The 22722-nt window shown below is 43.8% G+C and overlaps 1 protein-coding gene across 6 annotated transcripts in view; it reads left to right on the top strand.

The window, feature by feature from the left end:
- ARHGAP24 (Rho GTPase activating protein 24) overlaps positions 1-22722 on the top strand; it is a 114977-nt gene that overhangs the window by 63953 nt on the left and 28302 nt on the right. For 5 of the 6 annotated variants that reach the window (XM_063415021.1, XM_063415022.1, XM_063415023.1 and 2 more), the window contains one exon: positions 21688-21810. The exons of the other annotated variant lie outside the window; for it this stretch is intronic. In XM_063415021.1, coding sequence (XP_063271091.1) covers positions 21688-21810 — 123 coding nt within the window. The remainder of the gene's footprint in view (positions 1-21687; positions 21811-22722) is intronic. 6 annotated transcript variants of the gene reach the window in all.

Raw genomic sequence — 22722 nt, 5'->3', positions numbered from 1 at the left:
AAGAAATACTTTTTTCATTTAAACTTAATTTGAAGAGGTTTGAAAGTAGAATTCATTCCTGTGGAATTAGATTACGTCCTGGTTGTTATATTTCCCTCTTCTACATCATCTTGTCTTTCTCAGTTCCACAAATAGCTTTTTCATCTTGGTTGCCACTGGCAGAAGCCTGTAAGTAGGATTTTTGGACACATACGAGTGAATCAGAAGTACTGTGGTTGGAAGTTTTGCAGTCATTAAAAGGAGGCGCCGGAGTGACAGAAGGTCACTTGGCCAGATGTAAGCGAACTCAAAGTTTTGGGTTTTTTTCAGAAACAGCATGATAATCGTGAGGAGACAGAGCCAGCAAGCAACCTCAGTGCTGAGTCACAGTATCATCTGCCTGTCTGCAGCCTGTGGAAGCTGCACTTCCTCACATGCTCCTCCTTCAGCCATCAGGGTGCACCCCTTACTCAGATCACACCGTATCACACTGTGATCACCAGTGCTGGCAGGAATGAATCTTGGGCCACAGCCAGTGCATTTAAGTACTAACATCACGAGGGGAACAAATGCTGGGCTGCACAGTGCCCAGGCTCTGCTGGGAGGGTCATCCTCGCTTGCCAGCCCTCCCTCTCTCAAGGTGGTCAAGTTGTGTTCCTGACTGCATTTGAATCCTCCTGCTTAGCAAAAGGATCCCGAGGCAGCAGGGGGTACTTGTGAAATGGTGCAGTCTCTGCTGTGTAATTATTACATCAGGGCCTCTGAGGTATTTGCCCTGATCGTGACTTGACTTGTGATGCTGACTGGTCTGGCTGGCAGCTGGCAGGTTGTTAAGTCGGGCCATGGGATCTTGCTTTAGCGTGAAATCCCTTGGGGGCAGAATCTGCAGCTAACCCGGCAGATTGCCGTGGTGGGAGCAGCAGCCTGTCCCCTGCCCTTGCACGCCTCCCCTGGCCCTGTGTGCCTGTTGTTTGCTCCCCTGCAGCTCAGCAGATCCTGTCCTTCGACCATGCGAGAACCCAGGCACTGGCAGCTTCCAGCTTCTGTACTGAAAGGAGCTGATAACTGCTTTTAACACCAAAACTGAAAGGAGGCTTTAGCTTAAAAATAGCAATAAGCAGTAGTGAGAGACATTTCTGCTTGTGTGGGCCCTCACTCTGTCTTTTTAAAGCAGATAATAAACCAACTCGTGTAGTTAGTGGTTTCTAACAGTTATCACTGATTGCAGATCACCTTATTTATCTATTTAGATTCCTTCCAGTTCACTGAGTAGCATGTGAAATTACTACCTTTCTGATGAGTGTCCTGTAAAGTCTCGGTTAAGGTACAGTGGGACAACAGGCTTGTCGTTGTTTAAATTACAACTTTTTTTCTTTAAATGGGATACTTATTTGACACACTTCACTTCAGGTATGACCTTTGTGTCTCTGCTGGTACATTTTCTGAGTTTATGACGCACTTCACATTCCTATAAAGTCTTTCACTGGCTGTTCTTAGAGTCTTTACAAGATACAATTAACTGAAATACTGTATCTCCCCTGTGAGGTCAGTAAATACTCTTAATTGCTTTTTGCAGAAAGAAGAAAGTATGGTAGGGAAATTTTAAAGGAATTCACCAGTGCTGGGTGAAAAGCTGCTGAAGAGGCAGCAGCAGAGGCTGCGATACCTGAACCCTCTTTGGTGTGCACCATTTCTCTTTCTTACATAAGCATGCATAGGAACGATGCAACCCAGCAGAGTGAGGCAAGATGTAGGTCGGGTTTCTTTTGTCCGTACATCTGCTTTTTGACCTGTAAGTTGGTGAAAGCAACAAAAGCCTATGGATGAGGGAGCCTTTTCAAAACTGGTTAAAAAAGCAACAAGCAACCCCTGAAAGCCTCATTCCCCTCTAAAGACCTATTTCTAAGAACCTAAATCAAAGAAGAGTCCCCTGGGGAATCTGCACACAAAGTTTCTGTCTGGCTGCCTTCGGATAGCTCCAAGTTTTAATGCACTTGTCAGGCTGTTGCCTTTTGTGCCTGGTGAAAACAGAGAGCTGACTGAGCGGGCTGTCGGGTGGACAGACCCTTCTGCAAGGCTGCCGGTGCCAGGCCCAGTCACTGGAGGTTGTGGAAGAGGATGTACAGTGTTAAGATGACTTTCAGCCCCATTTTGATCAAAAGATGTTGTTCAATCTGTCCTGAGTTACAGGGCATACAGATTGCCACTGTGTTGTGGTTGACTCCTTTATCAGAAAAATGGCAGCAGGTAGAACCTTGAGCAGAAATTACCATATGTACTGATAACAGTATAAATGTGATGCCTGGTTTTAAGGACCACCAAGGAGAGAAGCTTAGCAGGGCATCATTGTCTTTTCACAGCTGTGTGAGGAAGTTGTGTCTGTCCCTTCAACCGTGCTCCGCACCACGTGGAAGTTCTTTTTTACCCTTGAGTACGTGGTGCCTTATTTTTCCTGAAAGTAGAATGGCTCCAATGACAAGGTTGGAAGGACTTTGAGGCTTTATTCTGCATTTGAACATCCTGAATGCAGAGGCAAGAGGGGACAGCACAAGCTGCTCTGTTGCTGAGAGGAAAGGGAACGAGGTGCTGGAACCGGTGTCAGAGTCACCGTGCAGAAGTGCCAGGGGAAGACAGTCCTTGCCGTGGTGCTCTGAAACACTTCACTGCGAGCTGAAGCGCTACCAGCTTTGTACAGAGCTGGCTCTTGACTGTGAAAGTTGCAGAGAAGCCAGGAGCAGCTGGGATACGGAAGGCAAAACCTCCATTTCCTGAAGCCCTTGGCAGTGGTTGTACCACTTTCTTTTACACAGCACATGTGAAATAGATATAACAGTAAGTGCAGCCATGCAACAACAAATTGAATGAGCTGATTTAGGTGAAAGAATCGATGAGGAGTTAACTCTAGATTATTATTGCCTTGATGTCTGCAAGTCATATTTTTTTCCTAGAAAACAAATCGCCTTTTTTCTACAGAGACATTAGAAAGAAGATTTGGACACAATTTGTTTTTATTTCAGCTCAACAGATCAAGAATAAAAGTGTGTCCCTGTCATGAGAGCAGAGCTGCTTCACCCCAAGAAAGTGTCCTTTAGTCTAGAAAATGTAATTTACTGACTAACACCCCGTTGGTGGTAGGTACCTGAGCATTTTCAGCACTGAGATCCAAGCGTTGCAAAACTAGATGACAGGCATGTTCTTCTTCTGTAGTCTGTGGGACTGACCTCAGACAGTGTTATGATAACAAAATCACTGCAGTGCTGTCCATCCCTTTTGTTACATGCCCCTGTGGGTTTCCAAGCTATTTCATCTACTTCTGCAGCTACCAACTCATTGAAGGATTGGATCGGTATTTTGGCTAATGCTGAGTGCATTGTACATACTCAGAGCACTCAAAATAGTCTCCAAGTGCAGCTGAAACCACACTGTGATCTGAATTGCATGACTAAAGTGAAGGAATCCCCTCTGATTCATTGTTTGACATTTAATATCCAGAGATGGTGGTTGTGTACTCATATACCATACAAGAAGTAAGTACATCTCAACCTGTATAACGCTGTGGAATTAAGTAGTTTGCCATCCCCTCTTGCAGGCCATTGTTACATCTGAGGAATCAAAGCTGCCGTTCTAAAGTGGGATTTAAAAAAGCCTCAGCCAGCAGCCCCAAAGGACAGGCTGCTGTCCCGTGGCTGGCAGCCAGCTGCCTGGGAGGCAGCCCCATCCCGCTGCCCCTGCCTGTTTCCAGGGCACGGGGCTGTGGGGAGCAGCTTCACGCTGCTGCAGACAGGAGAGGCATTAACAGGAACCGGCTCTTCCGCGTGGAAACCGCTGTGGCAGCGCAATCTTTGTCCTGGGCTGCTCAGGCAGCAGTCTGAGCTGCCCTACTGGGAATAAAACACACATGGGAGCAGAGCTGGAGCGCGGCACGGATATGGTCTGTGGGTAGCTGAGGGTGGGGCTGAGCCAGGACAAACCAGGGCATCCACCCTATCCTGGAAAACTGGACCAGAGGTTGGGACTGCACAGGAGCAGCAGCAGTCAGGAGCAGAGGTACTCCATGTGCTCTTGGGTTTTCTACTGGGCAAGTAAAAGCAGCAACAGCACTTAGAGGGACATTGTGGTTGTGGTGAGGTGGGGAAGTCCCTTTTTCAAAAATTTGTACTACAGGTTCTCCCAGCATAAATATTACCAGATGAAATTTGTTGTGTTTTGTTTGTTGTCTTCATTTTGAATGGGTTTGCCAGCACTGTGATCTGTAGTCTTACAAAGATGTTGGTATCTCCGCAGCATATGCTGGAATCTCTTTCCAAAAGCTTGGATCTGCTGAAACTCACCTGTAATGTGGGAATTTCAGCTTTGGGCAGTTCCTCAGAGTGAGCATGTGGGCGCTGTGGCTGTAACACCTCCAGCTGAAGGGCAGAGCAGTGCTTCCTGATGAGGAATTTCCACTGTGTCTGCGCTGGAAAAGCCTGTGCGTATGTCATCATGTGCTGTGAATCAATTCCCAGTGCTCGGACAGAACAGAAGCCGTGTTCTGGAGTTCCAATTTTTTAGATCGCAGAAATAGAAATTATTTTCCTTTCTTGGAGAGAATTGTCTCAGGAAGTCCTACAACAAGGCAGTATTATTTATGGGTGTGTTTGGGGCTTTTTTTCCCCGTCAAAAATGAATCACATGGTTAAGGAAAAAGCCTCTCGACTTTCCCAAAATAAGATCAGAATTAGAACAAGTCAAGAATGTGTTAAATTTGTTCTGTAGCCGTGCTCTAGCTGTTACAGCTGTACAGTCCAGTGGCATAGAATTGTGGTAGTTTGGAAAGTTGTCAGCAAACAGGAAAATTAATGTAACTCTCATACTTCAAACAAAATACCAGCTGCTTTTGTCAGAGACTTCACAAAAATCACTGTTTTTTTAACATAAGCCTGCTATGAGATTTTAATGCAGCAGAAGCAGATATGCTCAGATTTAGAAACAGATGAAGTGAAAAAGAATTAGAGGGTAAACTGTTGTTCTTGTAAATAGTAGGGAAGTATGGTCGTTTTCCAGGGTATTCTGATACACAGCTCTGAGGAAAAAGCTGGTAATGTAACTCAAGAAAGAAATTGGGATTTATTGTGATTGTCTCTCAGAGACAATTTTCAGATAACCTGAAGATTTATTTGTGGCACTTTTTCTTTCCAGTGCTATAGTTCAGTTGTCAACCTTTTTATGTGAATAGAGGGGTTGGTGAGATGGGAGCTGTTAGAGGGGGAACCATGGGAGAATAACCTGGAAGAAATGACTGCATCTGCATCTGCCTCTCTAGCTGGCTGTGCCAAAGGCCAGGTTAGGTGCCCAAAAGCAGAGCTGCAGAGATTGGGAAGGATGAAAGCTGCAGAGTAATTTGCAGGGATGGTATTTTGTATCATCTCAGCAAAATTTACAAGTCTTTTGCCAGTTGGAATTAGAGCTGTAGTACTTATTCAGTGTTTGGTGGTAACTTGTTAGATCTGGATGGAAAATACTCCTTGCTTTGACAATTATGTGCTCTATTTTTTCCATCTCAATTTTCAGTCCTCCTCCTGCTGCCTTTGGTATTACACAGTGTGTAAGCTTTTTTTCCATCCTCACTGCCACTGCCGAGTTGGAAGGAGCTGCCTCCTGCAGCTTGCTCAGCCAGCTGTGCTCAGAAAGGACTTTGCTTCTAGCCCAGGTGCTGAGGAAGGCAGTTCTGTCCATGGGTCAGCTCCCTCAGCACAGTGGTGTGCAGGGGAACTTGGCCTTGGTGACTCCTTTGGCATCTCGTGCTTGAGTTGCCTCATTTTCAGGGGCCTGGCTGTAAATGTGTGCAGAGAGAGGGCAGTGGTATCCCACAGCCGCGCTCTCCTTAGCACTCCTGCTGCGCCTCTGTTGGGTTACACAGTGGAGCTCTAAAATGAGATCTGCATCAGCTGAGGCCAGTCCCTCTGGAGAAAGCAGCATCCCAAGGTGTGTACAAGTCATGCAAGCACTGATAGCCTGAGTAGCTGTCCTCGTGTTGTTCTGCTCTTTGTTGTATAGTGTGGTGTAGTTCAGCTGCAAGATTTAGCTCTCCAGTTCTGCTGGGAGCTAGGGGAATTTCCCAAGGATAAACTAAAGGATGGGATCTAAAAAATGGCCTATTTTGAGGCTCAACTTAAATGCTTGTGGTATTGGAGGCAACAAATGTCCTGCTTTGCTCCAGTGTTCACAAAAATGTATTTCTGTTTATCAGGCCTTTCAAGCCTTAGTGTTCTATAAATCCCATGTTTACCAAATCCAATTATTAATGGCTCATTTTTTTCATAGCTTGATAGCACAATACGGGGAACATATGGGATGCCTGGGCCAAACGAGGTCCCTTACAGCACCTGCACGTTGTACTTTCCTGCCCCTTTCCTAGCACCTGCAGCTTTACATTCCTTAGTCTGTGCTTGTTTAGCTGTGGACAGAGGCTCATATTCAGGAGCTTTTGCTGTTCAGCATGGCTTTCCAGGAGAAATGTGAACGTGATGAGCGTCCCTGACCTTTTTGTCCTTGGCCATAAAAATCTTTCCATTGTATGCAGCTGCATGTACAGCAGGTGGGTGTTTGCCTCCTTGAAACACCTTAGGGATTAACCTTTTGCAAAAGCAAATTGCAGACTGTGAAACCTGCCCGCCAGTGCAGGCTCTCCCTGCTCTCCTTCCTGGGGCAGAAGTTTGCCCCTGGCTTGCGACTCTGTTTGTTTTTTGGCAAATGAAAATATCCGTGCCTCAGTGACAGGAGAACTTTAATGAGGTTCTTGGAGACCTTCTGCACTCTCCCTTGAAATGTAATTTACCCAGGGATGGAGATCATTTTGGAAGAGCAGGAGCAAGAAAGTGATGCCTGTGTCACAAAGATGGAGAAAGCAGCCTGGTGGCTATGTTAAAATGCCAGTGCCTTTAATTAATATTGACTGAGTCTGCTCAGAAGAGAATGCTTACATTATGTGCTGCTGCTGAGGGGATGTTGAAACACAGGCAGGAATTATCAGGCAGGTTTCTGTCAGGGCTATCGTCACTGTTGTGTTTCTCTTTGGCTTTTAAATCCTTTACCTTTTCATTAAAAGAGAAATTCACAGAACACCTTTCCTGGTGGAAGCTTGTTTTACAGTCTTGGGATCTACCTTTCCATTCCCAGCTGAAGAACTTTGGAAAAATGCAAGAGATGGGTGACTGCAAGAATAACAAAGTGTAAATCAGTTGAAAGTAAACGTTTTGCAGTATGTTAAATACTGTCTGTGGGCTAAGGCACAGTCTCCCTGTAGGGGAAAGTGGTGGAAGCATTTCTGAGAAGAACAGGACTGGGTTCCTGTGGGGGAATGGGTGGAGGAGAGGGAGAGGAGAAATGAGAGCAGTAGATGCTGTTACCTGCCCGAAGGGGCCTTGGGCAGGGGGGTGCAGAAATGGGGCAGAGCAGAGGGAAGGGGCCGTGCTGCACATTGCTGCATTAGCTCTGGGGCCGGATCTGAATGCCAGAACTGAAGGCACAGGTGCTGCTGTTTTGGCTCCTGAGGCTGAGGTGACCTCCAAAGAAATGCCCCCCCAAACGAACAGCATGGCAATGCTGGCCCTTGGAGCTCAGCTAACAAAAGGCACCAGTTTGGGATATTAAACAGTATTTCCAATTATTTCCACCTCAGTGATTATGGCTTTGTTTTTAGCTTGGCTTTTAAGTATGCATTGAGTCCAAAGCTGGGACAGCAGAAACATTTGTTTGCATTATGAACAGAAGGATCATTTGCAAACATTGAGGATTCAGATCAGCTTTCATGCTGGCAGGTAGTTGCTTGACCCAGGTCAAGAGCCTGGGCAGCGTTTCTGGGCTTCAGCCCAGACTGGCCCAGCTGGCCCAGGGACTCAGGCTCCATCCCCTTTCTTGCTGCTGGGATCCTTCTGCTAAACCAAACAACACAAACACATCTGTCTGGTTCTGTACAGCAACAGGCCAGAGAAATTGCTGCTGCTCTTAATGCCTTACATTTAATTCCCCATATAATGTATTTAATTGCCCCTCTTAATGGTTTGTTACTGGAATTACAAAATGTCATCTTGCTTATAAAATAAGCAAAATGCCACAGTTGGCAGCTGGGTCCCAGGCAGTGTGTTGGCATGGTATCAAAATGACTTGGTAGTGATCAGGGTGCCCATGGACAAGGTGTCAGTGTGATAATGAATGTTTAAGTGTTTACACTCGTTTTACTCCATCCAGTCAGTGAAACAGGGGAAGCTGGAGGAAAGCAGAAGAGGAAGTGAGGAATGGAACGGAGTCAGTGCTTGGGGAGCTGCATCAGGCTGTGGGTGCTGCCTGCAGCCACAGAGAGCTTTGGGTATTGCCCTGACCACACAAGAACAGATAAAGAATTTTGTGTTACCCAAGGCTTGGATGCTCTAGTAAAAGAGGGCTGGAACACTTGCCTGATATTCTTGGTTAGCTAAAGCCATACATGAAGTGCATTTGAATTTGCCAATGGGTCAGGTAAAAAAATATAAGTAGATTTTGTGATGTTTTCAACAAATAAAAGGTTAGATGTTTTTCCTTTTGAAATAACCTCATATTGCTTCTAACATTATCAAGATTGCTATTAAAATATGGCATTGACTGAACAAAATACTTTAAATATTGCATTATGGTGTATTTTTACTGCACTGAAATGAACATTTGCAGTTTTGTTTTACCAGGGAAGCCAAAAAGCTTGTCATTTTCAGTCAGTGAAAGGACTGTTCGGCTTTTTTTGGCCAGCACTCCACAAACTCACTTATTCACATAGCTATAAATACCTTAATATTTTCCTATCTACACATTTTGATTTATAACAGCAGCAGCTAAAGAAAATAACTGCTTTCCCAGTCTACAGTAAACTGCTGAAAAATACTCTCACATGTGTCTTTTCCTTTCTTAACTGAGTTATACACATGACGGAAAAAACCTGATGATACGAAAATGTTTGTTGTCTTTGGGCCACAGCCTGTGATGGATATACACATAAAAACATTTATGTGGGGATCAAAGGTATTTGTTGAGAGAGATTGTCATAAACAACAGCAGTGAAGGCTGAGGTCCCTCACAGTGCCCAGTGACACAGAGCAGACTGAATCCCCTCCCTAGGTGTGGGGTGAGCTAAGGAAATACTGATTTCACATTCTCAGCCTCTTCCCCAGTTAAGAGCAGGTTCAATTGGAAGCAGATCTGATTTCTGTAGCTGCCTGAACCATGCTTTCTTTCTCCCTGAACTTGCTTCCCTTCTCTCTGAACCAATGCTTTCCTTCTCCCTGAACCTGCTTTCCTGCTCCCCTCCTCTCCTTGCCATGCCAATGTGTGTGAGTGAGGGACACAGAGCCACAGGGCCTCTTCTTCAGCCTCCCTTACGTTGCTTTTCTAGGCAGGGTGTTAGAGGAGTCTCGGTGACTGTGTTTGCCCTTCTGCCTCTCAGCCTCATTCAGGGAACCGGTTGCTTCGTTCTCATAATTTATTTTTACAGGTGATTAAAAACCAAAAATCTGTTCATCTTTTATGAAGAGCAAATGAGAAGGACTGCAGTGTTTTCCATAAAATTGAAAAGGAAAGACTTTTTGAATAATCTTTTTGTTCTAGTATATTCAGTTGTGCATTCTTTCATGACATGATTACCATTGATATCAGTAGTTGTTTGAGAAAGAAACAGGAGTGAGATTTCTATTTTCATCATAAGTTAAAAATCAGCGTCCAAAAGCCTACTACAAATATGTTTTAACAAGTTTAACCCTACTGTTCTCAGTGGAAATATTCCAAACTTGCACTTCATATTGGGGTTAGAATTGGCTGGTTACTTCTTGTGTAGTCCCATAATATATCTGTCATCCTATGCAATGCAGAATAAGTCTTGATGCAGAAACATGTTTCTATATATATGTTCTAATCAATGAAACAGTGATGTCTGAGGTGAAATAAGCAGCTTAAAGTCAAGGCTAGTGGAAGCTAATACAAATTCTTGTAGTGAAATTAGAGATTTAATTTGCTATAGACTGATTTACAGGAGGGAAAATACTGTCACCTCCCCAGAGTTGGTAAGACACATAATGAATTTATGCTTATTGCTGTTAATGGATGTCCTAAAAACTGTGTCTTGTGCCTGGCTCCTGCAGTCTAGCACATGAGCTTGTTAGAGAGGGAATTTATTTGTTCCCCAGCACCTCTTTGAGCAGCTGGGACAGATTTTTGGCAAGTCTCGAATGGAAGAGGAGCGCCGTGGCAGAGCATGGTGTGGGCACCGGGGCACAGAGGCACTGCAGCCGTGGACCCTGGGCTGTGGTGAGGTCTGTGCCCCCCTGGGTATCACTGTTGGCTCTGTGTAATACTTTGGGATTTCCATCCCCAGTTCCCCACGGTGCAGTGTAGCATCGCTGCAGTCTCTGGTTCCTGGGCATGTGGATGGATTTGGGTGAATGTTTGACTCTGTTTTTTTAAACTTGAAATATCTCAGTGTTATTTCACACAGCTCAGTGGTTGTCAGCCCAGACAGGTTCTCTATGCCCAGTTTTCTGTTCACAGACTTTATAAGCATCACTTGAGACCTGCCCTTCCTCTGCCTTTGAGCATGTGCTACCAGGTCTCACACACCTGGCTGGTGACTTTTGAAAGCTCAGGTTCCTCCTGTGCTCTCCCACTGCTGTGTTTCAGTCCTGGCTGTGCTTTCAAGGGGAGTGCAAGGAGCTAGGTCTGGTTAAGGGCACACAAACAACTCTCAGTCCACTGCTGCTGGGCAGGCACAGCCTGCTGGAGTCCTCAAGTCTGTCCTTCACGAAGCACTGGGGTCTAAATGCCATTTATTCCGGGTGCATAAGGGGCCAGATGCTTATCTTGCTGTGGCACATACCTGCGGCTTTTGTTCTCAGGGGAGAAATTAATGCTGCTCCTGATAAGTGTGGCTCCCTCCTGTTGTGTGCCCGTGCACCCCCCAGCCGGGAGTCAGGGCCTGTGTTGATTCCCTGGCTCAGCTTTCCTGCTGAAACTGGATCCTGAAGCTGGGAATGGAATGGAGGCTCCCACTGAGCAACTGAGCTTGAAATGCTTCCACCCACTCAGGGAGACCTGGAGAACTGCTGAGTCTGGTCTTTGCATGATTTGCCATCATTTTTAGGAGTCTGTAATTTCATTAATTTCTCTGATGGACGAGTTATATTTTGGTTTACTTGGAATTTCTGTTGTTGTTTGTTGTTTTTGTTTCTATTTTATGAATCAAATAATAGTTCACTTTGCATTTAAAGCACAGACTGCTTGTGTATGGTGTGTTTACAGTATTTTCAGCAAAGGATTCAGGCTGAGAACAGCTCCATGACCACATGCAATATGCAGTTCTTTCAGAGGGCAGCACTTTTATATCAATAACCATCATGTGTGCCTTGAAAACTGGTGTGTCAGTAAATTTCTGTTCTTGTGGTAGGCCAGTGAAAAGTCTATGCTTACTTGGTAGGGGTAAATTCTGCTTGTCTTGCTCTCTGTAACCTCACAGACCACTCATGGAGCTTACTTTGACCAGCAGTTGAAGTAGCTCCTTCTTTTCCAAATTGTCACAAACAAAGAAATATCCACAGACCTTTTCATTAAATGTCGCTGATTATCTTGGATCATTTGCAGGTCACATGATAGTAAAAGTATTGAAATTGTGTGCAGCAAAGGCTGTGTTGCACATCTGTTCAGCAGCCTTTTCTTTCCAGTGCTCTGAACTTCTGGTAGTGCCATGGGGAAAACTGCACTGCCTAGAGCAGTGTGGAGGTGCAGGGTAGGGAAAGGACAGTGTAAATGTAAATGTACCCAGATGCCATCACCAGGTGGACAGGAAGGCAGTATACTTACTCATCACAGTGTCATCTGAAATTTTGTTAAGCTAATTTTCTGTGTTTTTATAAGTCCTTTATAAATTGCTAATAACAGCGAAGCTTCTGGGTTGTGGCATCCACATATGAACGAGTAAATTACTGGTTCCCAAAATCTGGCTGTGGCACTTGTCTGTTTCTTCAGTATCTCTTCCAAAAACAGCTCTCTGAACATTTTTTTTTGCTTTATGGAGTCCATGGTCAGGATCAGAAACTCCTTTATGTTTAAATTAACATTACAGGGACTAAAGACAGAGGAAGTGAGTTTGGGTATAGAAAATGTTTGCTTGTTTTTTAAATAAAGTGTCTCTACACTTGCCCAGGTGAGAAAATGCCAGGTTTTCCTTCAGGACTTGACCATTCTCCCTCCGTTTCCTGAATGCAGCCTGGGAGCAGTTTCAGTGTGGTTTGTACTCAGAGAGGATTTGCTTTTCTAAGTGGTTTCTCATACCATAACCCCAAAATGAAGTCCTTTTCACTCAGCTGAACTGCTTCACCCCACTCTCTTAGTGCGGAGGATCTCTGACCGCTGTAGTTTGTGATGCAGACGACGCCAGCCTGCCAGTCTCTTTCTAGCCCTGTATATTGGGGTAGGATTGGCAGTTTATCCCAAGTGGAAGCACAACTCTTCTCTAATGGAAGTGCATATTGGCAGCCCAGTGCTGGAATCAGACACTGAATTCTAAGGCTGGAAGGGCAAGTGACCCTAGTGACAGGATGGCATGCAGGCAGATTTGAGGATGCAGCCACCACCTTTCATGAATTAACTCTGCAAATTTACTCTTGTGAATTTACAGATTGTTTTTCTGTGTGCAGGCAAGATTTTCCTTTGTATGGTGAAGGTAGTTCTGTCTTGCCATGTTAAGTGTCCTTCCAACTAATCAGATACCCATGCTGGGAATGAGATAAGATGTGATTTTGTTTTGACTGCCTCCAAGGTCAGAGCTGTTGTTTGCATGGCTTCAAGCAGATTTGGTAGGCTGCTGATATCCATGTCTGTCTTCCTTTGATGATAAGCCTCCTTTGTCCCTTGGAGGGAGGGGAGTGGTTGGAGAAGGTGCTTTAGGTCTGGAGCCTGAACAGAAAGTGTCTAAGTCCTGCTGTCACCCACCCCTCCCTTGGCACTGCCAGATGTGTGTCCTTGTCCAGTAAAGCCTCCTTGGGGCTGAAACTTGCATCCCCATTATCCCATTCCCAGAGGTCACTCCTGAGATCCTGTCTTAGCACAAACACAGTCTTTGTGGCCTCTCTCCACCTTACATTTTATGAGTTACTTCTTCAGGTCTCTGAGGTCAGGAGACTTAATCACTAAATCACCTAATCATTAAAAAAAATAAGAGAAAAGGTGGCTATACTGTGTATGGAAAGAAGGGCTCTCTTCTAAACATGAAGATATCATTCCCCATTTTAGCTAAGAGTTTAATCTTTTCATGAGGACTTAGGCTTCAGGAGCTTGGTGTGGTAGGAGACTTTTTGTTATTTATGGCAGTGTTTGCTTTGGAGGCCTCCAGTTTTGATGTCTGGATGGGTGTGTGGGGATTTCACCCCACAGAGAGGGTTCCATTCGTACCCACCCATTCATGTGCAGATAAACACCTTAATTTCATCACTGCTGACTGGAGCAGAGCTGTTGGACACGATACCAGAGTCCTGCTGAGAAGCAGTTACTGAAAGAATTAACCTTCCAGTGACCCAGCCTCTGTGGCAACAAATCTGTCTCCCAGACCTAGGAGTGTGGGGTATATTTTAGTACAGTCATGGAAGTTGCCCTAGAAGGTCAAGAGCAGAGATCTGTGAGCTTAGTTACATGGCTAAGCAAAATCTATTTTAGGGAGAAAAGCTATTAAACTACAGAAATCTTATTAGCAGTCCTGAATGGTAGACTTTGCCATTAGTTTTTCGAATTGCAGTCTTGGTATGTTTGAGTTCTCTAGATCTGAGGCATTCTTCTGAGAATTGTGCCTACATGGTAGGAATGCATAGTAACATTTAGTTTAATAAATTGATTCATTACCTCTAGATTTGTTTACCACTCTAATTGTGTCATTATATTTCCACTATCATTTTGAATTAACTTAGACTGTCCCCTCAGATCGTGCTGTCATTTTTGTTTTCTCTTCCATGGGATGTTGTCTCCTTTATAATTATTTTATCAGCATTTAAATAGTGTTTTATGCCAGAATAATAAGCAGAGTAAGGCAGAAGCATTTGTCCCCATTTAGAGTATCTGAAGGTCAGGAAAATGACACAACTTCTCCGAGATTCCTCAGTAAGTAAGTAGCAAAGAGCTCTGTGACTCTGGAAAACAGGTTTTGCACCTCCATCCTGTGCTGATTATTGGAGTATTCACATGGCAGTTCAGGCTTACACCACGTAACTGCTACAGCAGCTGAGTCCTGGGGCAGAGGACAGCCTGGTCACTGGGGCACAGGACGGGATCTGTGAGCCCTCGGGACTGTGTTAATCCATTTGTTGATCTGTCAGTGTCCTGCCAGCTGGAACAGAAGTTATTTCTGTAAGTAGTCCAGGCCCCTAAGAAGGAAGGCTCATGGATTACTGCTGCCAGATGCCTTTCATGGCATTGAGAGTTAATCCTTCATTAGAGGAGAAATCATCGTGTTCTTTCATGTAAATGAAGTTTATTTACTCTGTGCATATCAGTTAGAGAACAGATGAATCTGAATGTCGAAAGGGCCATTTCCCCACTCAGTCTCTATCCAAGGGCTAAACCCTAATTCACTGGGAGTGATTCTGCATGAGAAGTGAGTCTAGGCAGAGGCTGGAAAGAGAGAAATCCTGGCAGAAAATGCACTCCCCTGCCACAGCAGGCTGGGCAAGAGCTGCATCGCACAGCAGGTGAGTGCAGCATTTCTCGGAGGCTCAGTAGCCTGAGTACAGGAATGACTTTCCTCGAGTGTTGTCCCTGAAGTGCCACATGTGTGTACCCAGGTGAGGTTGTGCTTGGCTCACTCAGGTGTGGTTTAGCAGCCTGGCCACAGCCAGCACAACTCTCATTACAGCCTGGTTCTTGTGTTGTGGGCCCTGCTGCCCGGCTGGGGGTTTTTAACCTGGTTTGAGTTCCTTCTTCCCTTAGTCACTTCATTTCCTTCTCCATCTGTGGGTAATGTAGCAGCTCCAGCTTCAGAAATGTGGGGTTTTGTCTTTTTTAGCAGGGTGTACTTTGGTCATTCAGCTGAGTCTTCATGCCATTCATTTCAAAAAACTTTTCCTGCCCAATGTTTTTGGGGCTGCCAAGCATGAGTTTCTCTCCTTGCAAGCACTTTCTGTTAGTGCAGTCTGCCAGAAATGAGACTCAAGTGATTTTTGTGTGAAAAAGCCATTCTGTGGTAGATGGGCTCCAGCTGTCAAGGCAAAGGTATAAACCTACCCAGATGAGAAGTAAATTCACCCTGGGATCATTCTGTGCTCGTTAATGAGAGGGGAAATGCAGAGTGTATTATGGACATGTCTGTGTCATAAATACAGCAGATCAAGGCTGAAATGGGGTTTCTGCTCATGCTGCTCTATTGCAAGGTATGGAGAATTACAGAACACTAAGCTCTGTTGGTGCTTTGCAGATAACTGGTGTTTGATGGCTCTTTCCACATGAAAGCTGTGCCTGAATCTGACATTTCAGAGACGGAAATGTCTAAAGGACTGGCGGGTTGAGCTGATAATTCATTAAGCAGCACACTTTTGTTTGAGTCAATATTGAATTGATATCCCAAAATAGTGCTAAGAGGCACAGTGTTCCTGGGGATGGCTGATTTTGGATGAGCTGTGGAACAAATGTCCTGAGCTGGTGACTAAAATCTCCTGCTACTTTAGATATGCAAAGTTGTCTTATGCCGAGACTTAACACTCTATTAGGTAATTGTTGCTGGCATATGTCAATTAGCCCACATGCTTTATTGAATAACTTATTCTTGATTTATTTACTGAACCGCTAAAACATGAATTTGCATTATTAAATAAGTGATGCTTCAATAAAATTACATGTATGCATAATATATACTTGCTCATTTAGGATATTTGCATCCTTTTGATTTTGTATCCATCTATGCCACAAAGAGCTATTATTTTTATGTGTAATCGAATTTGAAGTCAGATATGAGCTAAAAGGACTGGCTCCTCTGGAGAAATGAAGTATTTCTGTGTTTGGGTCTGTGACTGGAAAGCACCATGTCCAGAAGCAGGGAAGAGTATGGTCAGTTCCTGATGGAGAAGGGAAACTACTTTTCTTGGAAGCTTTTGGAAAGACATTATCTTTCCTGTCTGTGTACAAAATAATTGTCTGTAAAATTAGGAGGCATGCAATGTTTTCTGTGTTTGGGGCAGATCACTCTACTTGTGAGTCAGCCACTGTATGGAACAGAATTTTAAAGACTGTCTCAAGTTATGGCTTAGCCACAGTTCACTGTCCAGGGATACTGGATGGTTATCTCCTGATGAAAATTCTTTTTGCCTGGCCTCTCTGAAGAAAGACCACATGAATTTAGCTGTTTTGCACCGAGTTAATTCCCCACCTTGTGTTGTGCACACAAGAGCATGTTTAGACTGATGAAAGAGCATCTCGATTTTTATCTGCTGAAGGCTCAGGACATTCCATATTCATGAGGAAGGAGAGCTTAATGAATGGCTGCTGAGAGCTGGGGAGCTTAATGAGTAAATGCTGAGCGCTGAAGTGAGCGTGTGCTTTGAATGTTGTTCTTAGTCTCTGAGGAGAGCCTTGCTCTGACATCCTGACACGCTGCCTTTGTGGCCTGAAGGTCACATGCCCATGGGTGTACAGGTAAGTCCTGCCAGGCCCTGGGTGAATTTACACTCAGGACTTCCATTCAGGTATTGATCCTTCCTTTCTTAAAATCATCAGAAGTTTTAATTTCCTGCTAGATCAAATGCCATACAAATATGTGCTGTGGACCTGACCTTTCAGAAAAATCCATTTCAGGCTGAGTGTTTGCACTTCAGTGCAATTCATGATGAGAGGCTGAAGAGCAAAGAAAGAATTGGGTAGTGCAGGGCAGTCATTTCCCCAGCAGCAAAAGCTCCAGGATCTTGTTTTTTCCCAAAACAGAGTCCTAACAGTCAAATTCTTTTAAAGCATGTTTGAGTATGACTACACCAGCAAATGCATGGGGCTTTTCCTCTCTTTCCTTAGAAGCAGAGGTATGTTTGCAGAGACTTCCTTTAAAATCAGCTTGGAGATCAGCCAAATTTCAGATAATATAGGGGTCATTTTGGTGTCCAGTTGAGATACTTCAAAGAAAGTTCTTACTCTCAAATGACAGTAATTTATCTTCAAGATGTGTCATGTAGGGCAGAGAAAATAAGTTGCTGTAAGAATTTCAGTTGATGCTTTTCTCTTGGAATAAATTAGTTGCAACAGGTAAAAGTGAAGTTGTCCACAAGTTCTTGCACTGCCACTACTGTTTGACATTATGTGACCCTCAAACTCCTCCCTTCACAGGTCATTGCTCCCTTCCATGTCTTTGCTCAGCCTATGCTCCAACCAAGCTTTTTGCAGTTAGGTTTTTGCACTGTCCCAGCTGGGATGAACATAAATTTGTGTTTAAACTCATCTGCCAGTTCGATGGAAGTTTGAAGGGTGAATTGTCCCACATCAGCTCAGCGCAGGAACCCAAATCATCCGTGAAAGGAGCTGTGGGTGATTTTCATCACACTCAAGGTGCACAGGGTTCATGAGCAGGAGTGACCAGCAGAGTAGCTCTTGCATTTCATTAAAGTTGGGCATGATGATAAGTTTAACTGCTACGATGGAGTTCCTTGTCTCACCTGAGCATGGGTGGATCCCATGGTTTCCAGCTTTGGTGTATGGAAGACAAACATGTGGAGTTGAACTGTAGCACATCGGTGTTAATACTGTTTTACTATCAAGGCTGGGTAACCAAAATTTCTGTTTTTTTCTGAAACGAATTTCATTAGGAAAAAAAGACAGTAAGGTTGTTCACCCTGTTTTCTGATAGTCTATCTCCACAATTTGCTGAGGTGATTTCTGGTTTGGATTAAAATGTCTGAATACAAATGCTTTAAAAGGAAAGTTGATGAAGGAAATCCAGGTGGGTTTTTCTGAAGACATAGATTAAATATGTCAATTAGTGTACAGTTCATTTGCAGCAAAGGGGAAAGTTTAAGAACGCAAAGTGTAGTGGAAGAGCTGTGAATTTTATCGTAGTTATTGGTGTTTTGCTTGTGAATAAATGCTAACTGGAGTCCTGAGCAGGAATGATAAGTCACACAGTCCTATCATCCACCTGAACAGAGAAGAGTGTGCTGTGAGGTGGTGAGCAGCCAGGAGTTTCTGTTTGAATACCCTATGGAGGTGCATTTAGTGTATTCATCTGAAACATTAGAAGGCTAAAATTTTACTATTTAGCATTTTCCTGAGGAGACAAATATAAAGTATCCAAGCAGGAGGATGTTTCTAAAGCAAACCCAGTGAGTTCTGCTGTAAGGCCGGTCTGCCTCTCATATTCATTCAGTTCCCAAGCTGAAGAGAGGATGGGTTTCAGGAACTGTGGCTAAGAGAAATGCACAAGGGAGTAGGAAACTGTTTCACTTTGAAATTGGTCCCCAATTTTATTTCACTTTTTTGTTTAGAATGTGAATGTTCTTGTGAGGTTGGCCATGACATTCTCAGCTCAGAAAAATTGGATTAATCCTAGTTTTTTGATGTTCCTCCTGGGAGAAAATTCTCTCTTGAACAGTTGGTATGAATTTAATCCTTTCACATTCCATTCTCAAGAAATGCTGGAACCACTGTTCTCAGGAAATTCAAGATACTTTTAAAGGAAAAAGGCAATACTTGGTGCAGAGGGTACATCCAGGTAAAGGAGAGTCTACAAAGTAGTACAAACACCTTTCAGACTGAGTGCCAGAATGTCTGTGCCTCCTCCTTTAAGGGATGGGCAGTAAGGTTAAGGTTTGCACACAGAAAAGAGTATAGATCCACATCTGCAATGTCACTTTGTGCTGAGCAACATTTTCAAATTGATGTTCTTAATGTTGGTATCCATCTGTGGTATGAAAGGATGTCTGATTTTTGGAGACTGTGGTCTACTCATGCTTAATTGTAATCATAACAAAAGTATTAAAAGGAAAAAAGAGTGGAAGTGGATATTCCAAACCATGTCTTCCACAAGTGTCCCTCAGACCCACTGAAGATTCAGAAAGGTCCTAATTCTATTTTTGTTTTTCTGATATTTCTTATCTGAAGTGACTTCTTTCCTAAATCATTTTTTCTTGTCACATCTTGTAAATTTTGCATTTAAAATGTAGTCTCAGTAAAAATTAATATTTGCAAAACACAAATCCAAGTGCTGTTATGTCCCCAAAAATCTCTTAATGAGGCTTTAATTAATGAATAATATCTACATTAACACACAAGTAGGAGAACCCTGCAAGATCCAGTGTTGTGTTGTGAAAGAAAGGGATATGAATTACAAAGTAGATCCAAAATTGCTGTAACAGGATGAAGCTCTTTCTGTTAGGAAGGCTTCCCTTTCTCATAACAAGGTAATGTCACCAAACATTACAATTCCCTTCCCTGCAAAATCAGGATGGCTGTGTATGGCTCACTGGTGTTTACTGAGCTAAAGTACTGCTCTGGAATTCACACTGTAAATAAGCTAGTTCAACTTCTGGGATTAATCCACTCTATCTGGAGAACACCCTCCAATTTGTCATCATGTGATAACTTGGTAAATACTACATCACCTGCCAAGTAAGTATTATATAATCTGTTGAATTTAAATATGCAGGCTATTAAAAGAATGTGGATCAATCTGGCAGCACCTGAGGACCATCACATGTCTTCTTTTTTGTTGTCTCTTTAGTGAAAAATCACATCACCACTTTTTTTTTTATTACTGGATCTGATATATATATTATGTTTATGCACCTTTTTTGGGCTTTATTTGTGGCACCGTGCAGAATCCTAGTCCACTGAAATGAAAAGGAGCTACAGTGCAATACGATAATACAAATAATTTTTTCAGGTTTTATAGGCCACAGAAAGGACTCAATTGTGCATTTTTTCTCTATACTGTATTTATTACTATTATATTTAATAGCTGTGAGAATATATAGAGGTTTTATGCTTCTGTCCTTATTTTTTGGTCTTTTTAGAGTGAGAACTCTAGATATAGATAAAATAGGCCAATAGGCCTGTTGAAGTAAACTGAAGATGTGTCATGTCTCCTTTTTGTCCTTGAATGAGAGACCTGCCCCTGTCCTGGTCAAAATGGCTAAGAAAAAGTGGGGAGCAAATTGCCAGGGCCTGACTGTGTTTTCTGCGGGGTGGGGTTGATGTGGAGTGCCAAGGTCTGGGATTCTGATGCTTCCCTGTCCCCAGACCCTCATTCTCTGTGGTAAAAAGGATGAAAGATAGCACAGAAGTAAGACCCATGTTTTGACCTTGAGCTAGTCACTGAAAAGATTAAAAAAAAATTAAAGAACACCTTGATATTTCTCTAGTATTGGTACTTAACATAGCTTCATCCTTACTATGTCTTAGAAAAAATGCAGTGTTCTTTAGACTTCTAAACTGTGGTATGGTCTAAAATGTACTGTAGTTCAGGTTGGTGGATTATTTGTTTCAATGCCTTTTTGGGGAACATAGGGCTGAGTTCTGACTGTAGAAAATCGGAATCTCTGTTTGCCTCCAAGTTAAAGTTTAAGTTTTGAATAATGATGCAATCCTTAAGAATAAATGTTCAGTAGAATCTGCCAATGTCTGGCTTTTGCATTCAAGTTTCGATTAAGTCCCTTTTGCAGTTGTGTGTCCTAGTTCTGTAAAGCATGGTCTACAGGAGTAGATTAATTCAAAATACTTCAGAATTCAGAATGCCAGGATTTTGTAGTCCTTAAGAAATCTCTCTTTAAAAACCTAGCTGTTTCAATGCCCAGCACGAAGCATGGCACTCTTCCAGGTGCAGTATTCCTGCTGTAATGAGCAGAGATATTTACTTTAGATACCACTAGGATAAAAAATGGGAATTTAAGAAGCTGGAAAGATGTGAATACAGGACTGACAGGATTTCTAGGTGCATTGCATTTTTGTGTGAAGTACTTGTATATGCCCTTGGCTCAGTGAAGGGTGTCAAAATGCCACTCTTTTTCTGGAAGGGTTTGGCATTCTGCAGTGCTGGACAGGTGGCTGGAATCCCCAGTGCCCTTGCACTAACGTGGTACCTTTTAGAATGGAGATGAAACAGTAGTACAGGTCTGAAAACATGGAGGTGTGGCAAGCCACGCTCTGGTTTTGATCTTCTTACTGTGGGCCCATCCTTTAAAGAAAGGATGGAAAGACAGCGTGCTCCCTCTTAGTGTGATCCTCACCAGAGCCGCCCAAGCGTTGTACCGTGTCTGCCTTTTCCTTAGGGAGTCACAGCAACACTCGGGTGTATCAAGTGTTATGCCCTGAGTGTGGCACAGGGTGTTCCTGGGAGTAAGAATGGACTCATCCCCTCTTATTCAGAGCACCCTTATCAGTCTCTGGTTTGTTCTCTCCATCGTGGTACAGTAACTGCGGCAAAATTTCCAGTGTGTGTATCAAGTTACAGATTAGTGGAGGCCCCTGTGGTTCTTGGAACAGCATGGGGCTGTTTTTGTTTACTGATGACATTTATCCTCTCATTTCCTTCTGGAAGCATGACAGCTTCTCACTGTCTGATGGGGAGTGCACTTGCAGGCCCCCCTCTGCATGTCTGGCAGCAGGCAGTGTGCCTGCCCTGGAGGCGCTGCGGGTGCTCCGGCGGCCGGGCTGGCCGGGCAGGGGGCACAGGGTCCCTGAGCGCGGTGTCTTGTCTTGCAGGAGCAGACCGGGAGCGGATGACGGCCAACCATGAGACCTACCTGCTCATGGCCAGCACGCAGAGCGACATGGAGGACTGGGTGAGGTCCATCCGCAGGGTCATCTGGGCGCCCTTCGGAGGAGGTGAGGCGTGGGGAGCGCGGTGCTCACACACACAGGGGTTCCTCTGCTCTCGGATCACGGCCAGAGCTGGGAATGGTCTGGATCTTTCCAGAAAAGTGGAGTAAACGTGTTTCCATGCAGAGGGCTCAATTAAAAGACTTTGAACTGTCTGGAACCACTTCCCTTCATGAGGACAGCACATGATAGTGTGAGGGGAGGTTTTCACAGAAGGTTGGTCTTGGATGGAATCGGCTTTCCTGCAGGGAGAGGCAGGGTAATGCCTTTGGTCACCAGCTGAAAAACCATCCGTGGTGTTTGTTAAATGCCTGTTGGAAAAGCTGTCAGCAATTCTCCTGCCAGTGACAACTAAGACCAGTAATAGCATTATATAAAGCTGTCCCTCAGAATTTTAGCACTAACAGTGTGGGAATTTGATTGGCATCTCCAATGACTTCAGTAGTACTGGACCAAAATTTATCACTGGGAATCTAGTTGTCTTTTTTAAATGCTCTCTTATGTTGAATAGGTTGCAAATTATTGTAATAATTTTCATCATTACTATTCTGGTGATAATATCTAAATTATAGTAGAGGCATGATTGATACACTTGCACAAAGTGTCTGTATATTAATCAGTCTGTTCCTTGGAGCTCTCAAATCTCTAAGGCTGAGGACAGAAGTATTTTCCTACAGTGGAACACCACCTGTATTGCAGCAAATGATTATTCTTGTCTGCAGGCTGCTGGAAAAAAGTCAGGAGGGCAGGACTGTGTGTGCTGTTTCACGATCAGGAAGTGCAGTTATCACTGAAAACTCTTATTGCTGACTTCTTTCTGTAACTGCTGGTAGAACACAGGAAGGGGGAAGGAGAGACTAATGGGAATGTTAAAGAAGACTTTTCTTATAAGCCACTTTTCTTCCTTTGTGCTTTATT

This window comes from Prinia subflava, chromosome 18, assembly GCF_021018805.1.
Source record: "Prinia subflava isolate CZ2003 ecotype Zambia chromosome 18, Cam_Psub_1.2, whole genome shotgun sequence".
Taxonomy (NCBI): domain Eukaryota; kingdom Metazoa; phylum Chordata; class Aves; order Passeriformes; family Cisticolidae; genus Prinia; species Prinia subflava.
This window is presented reverse-complemented; position numbering and strand designations above follow the sequence as displayed.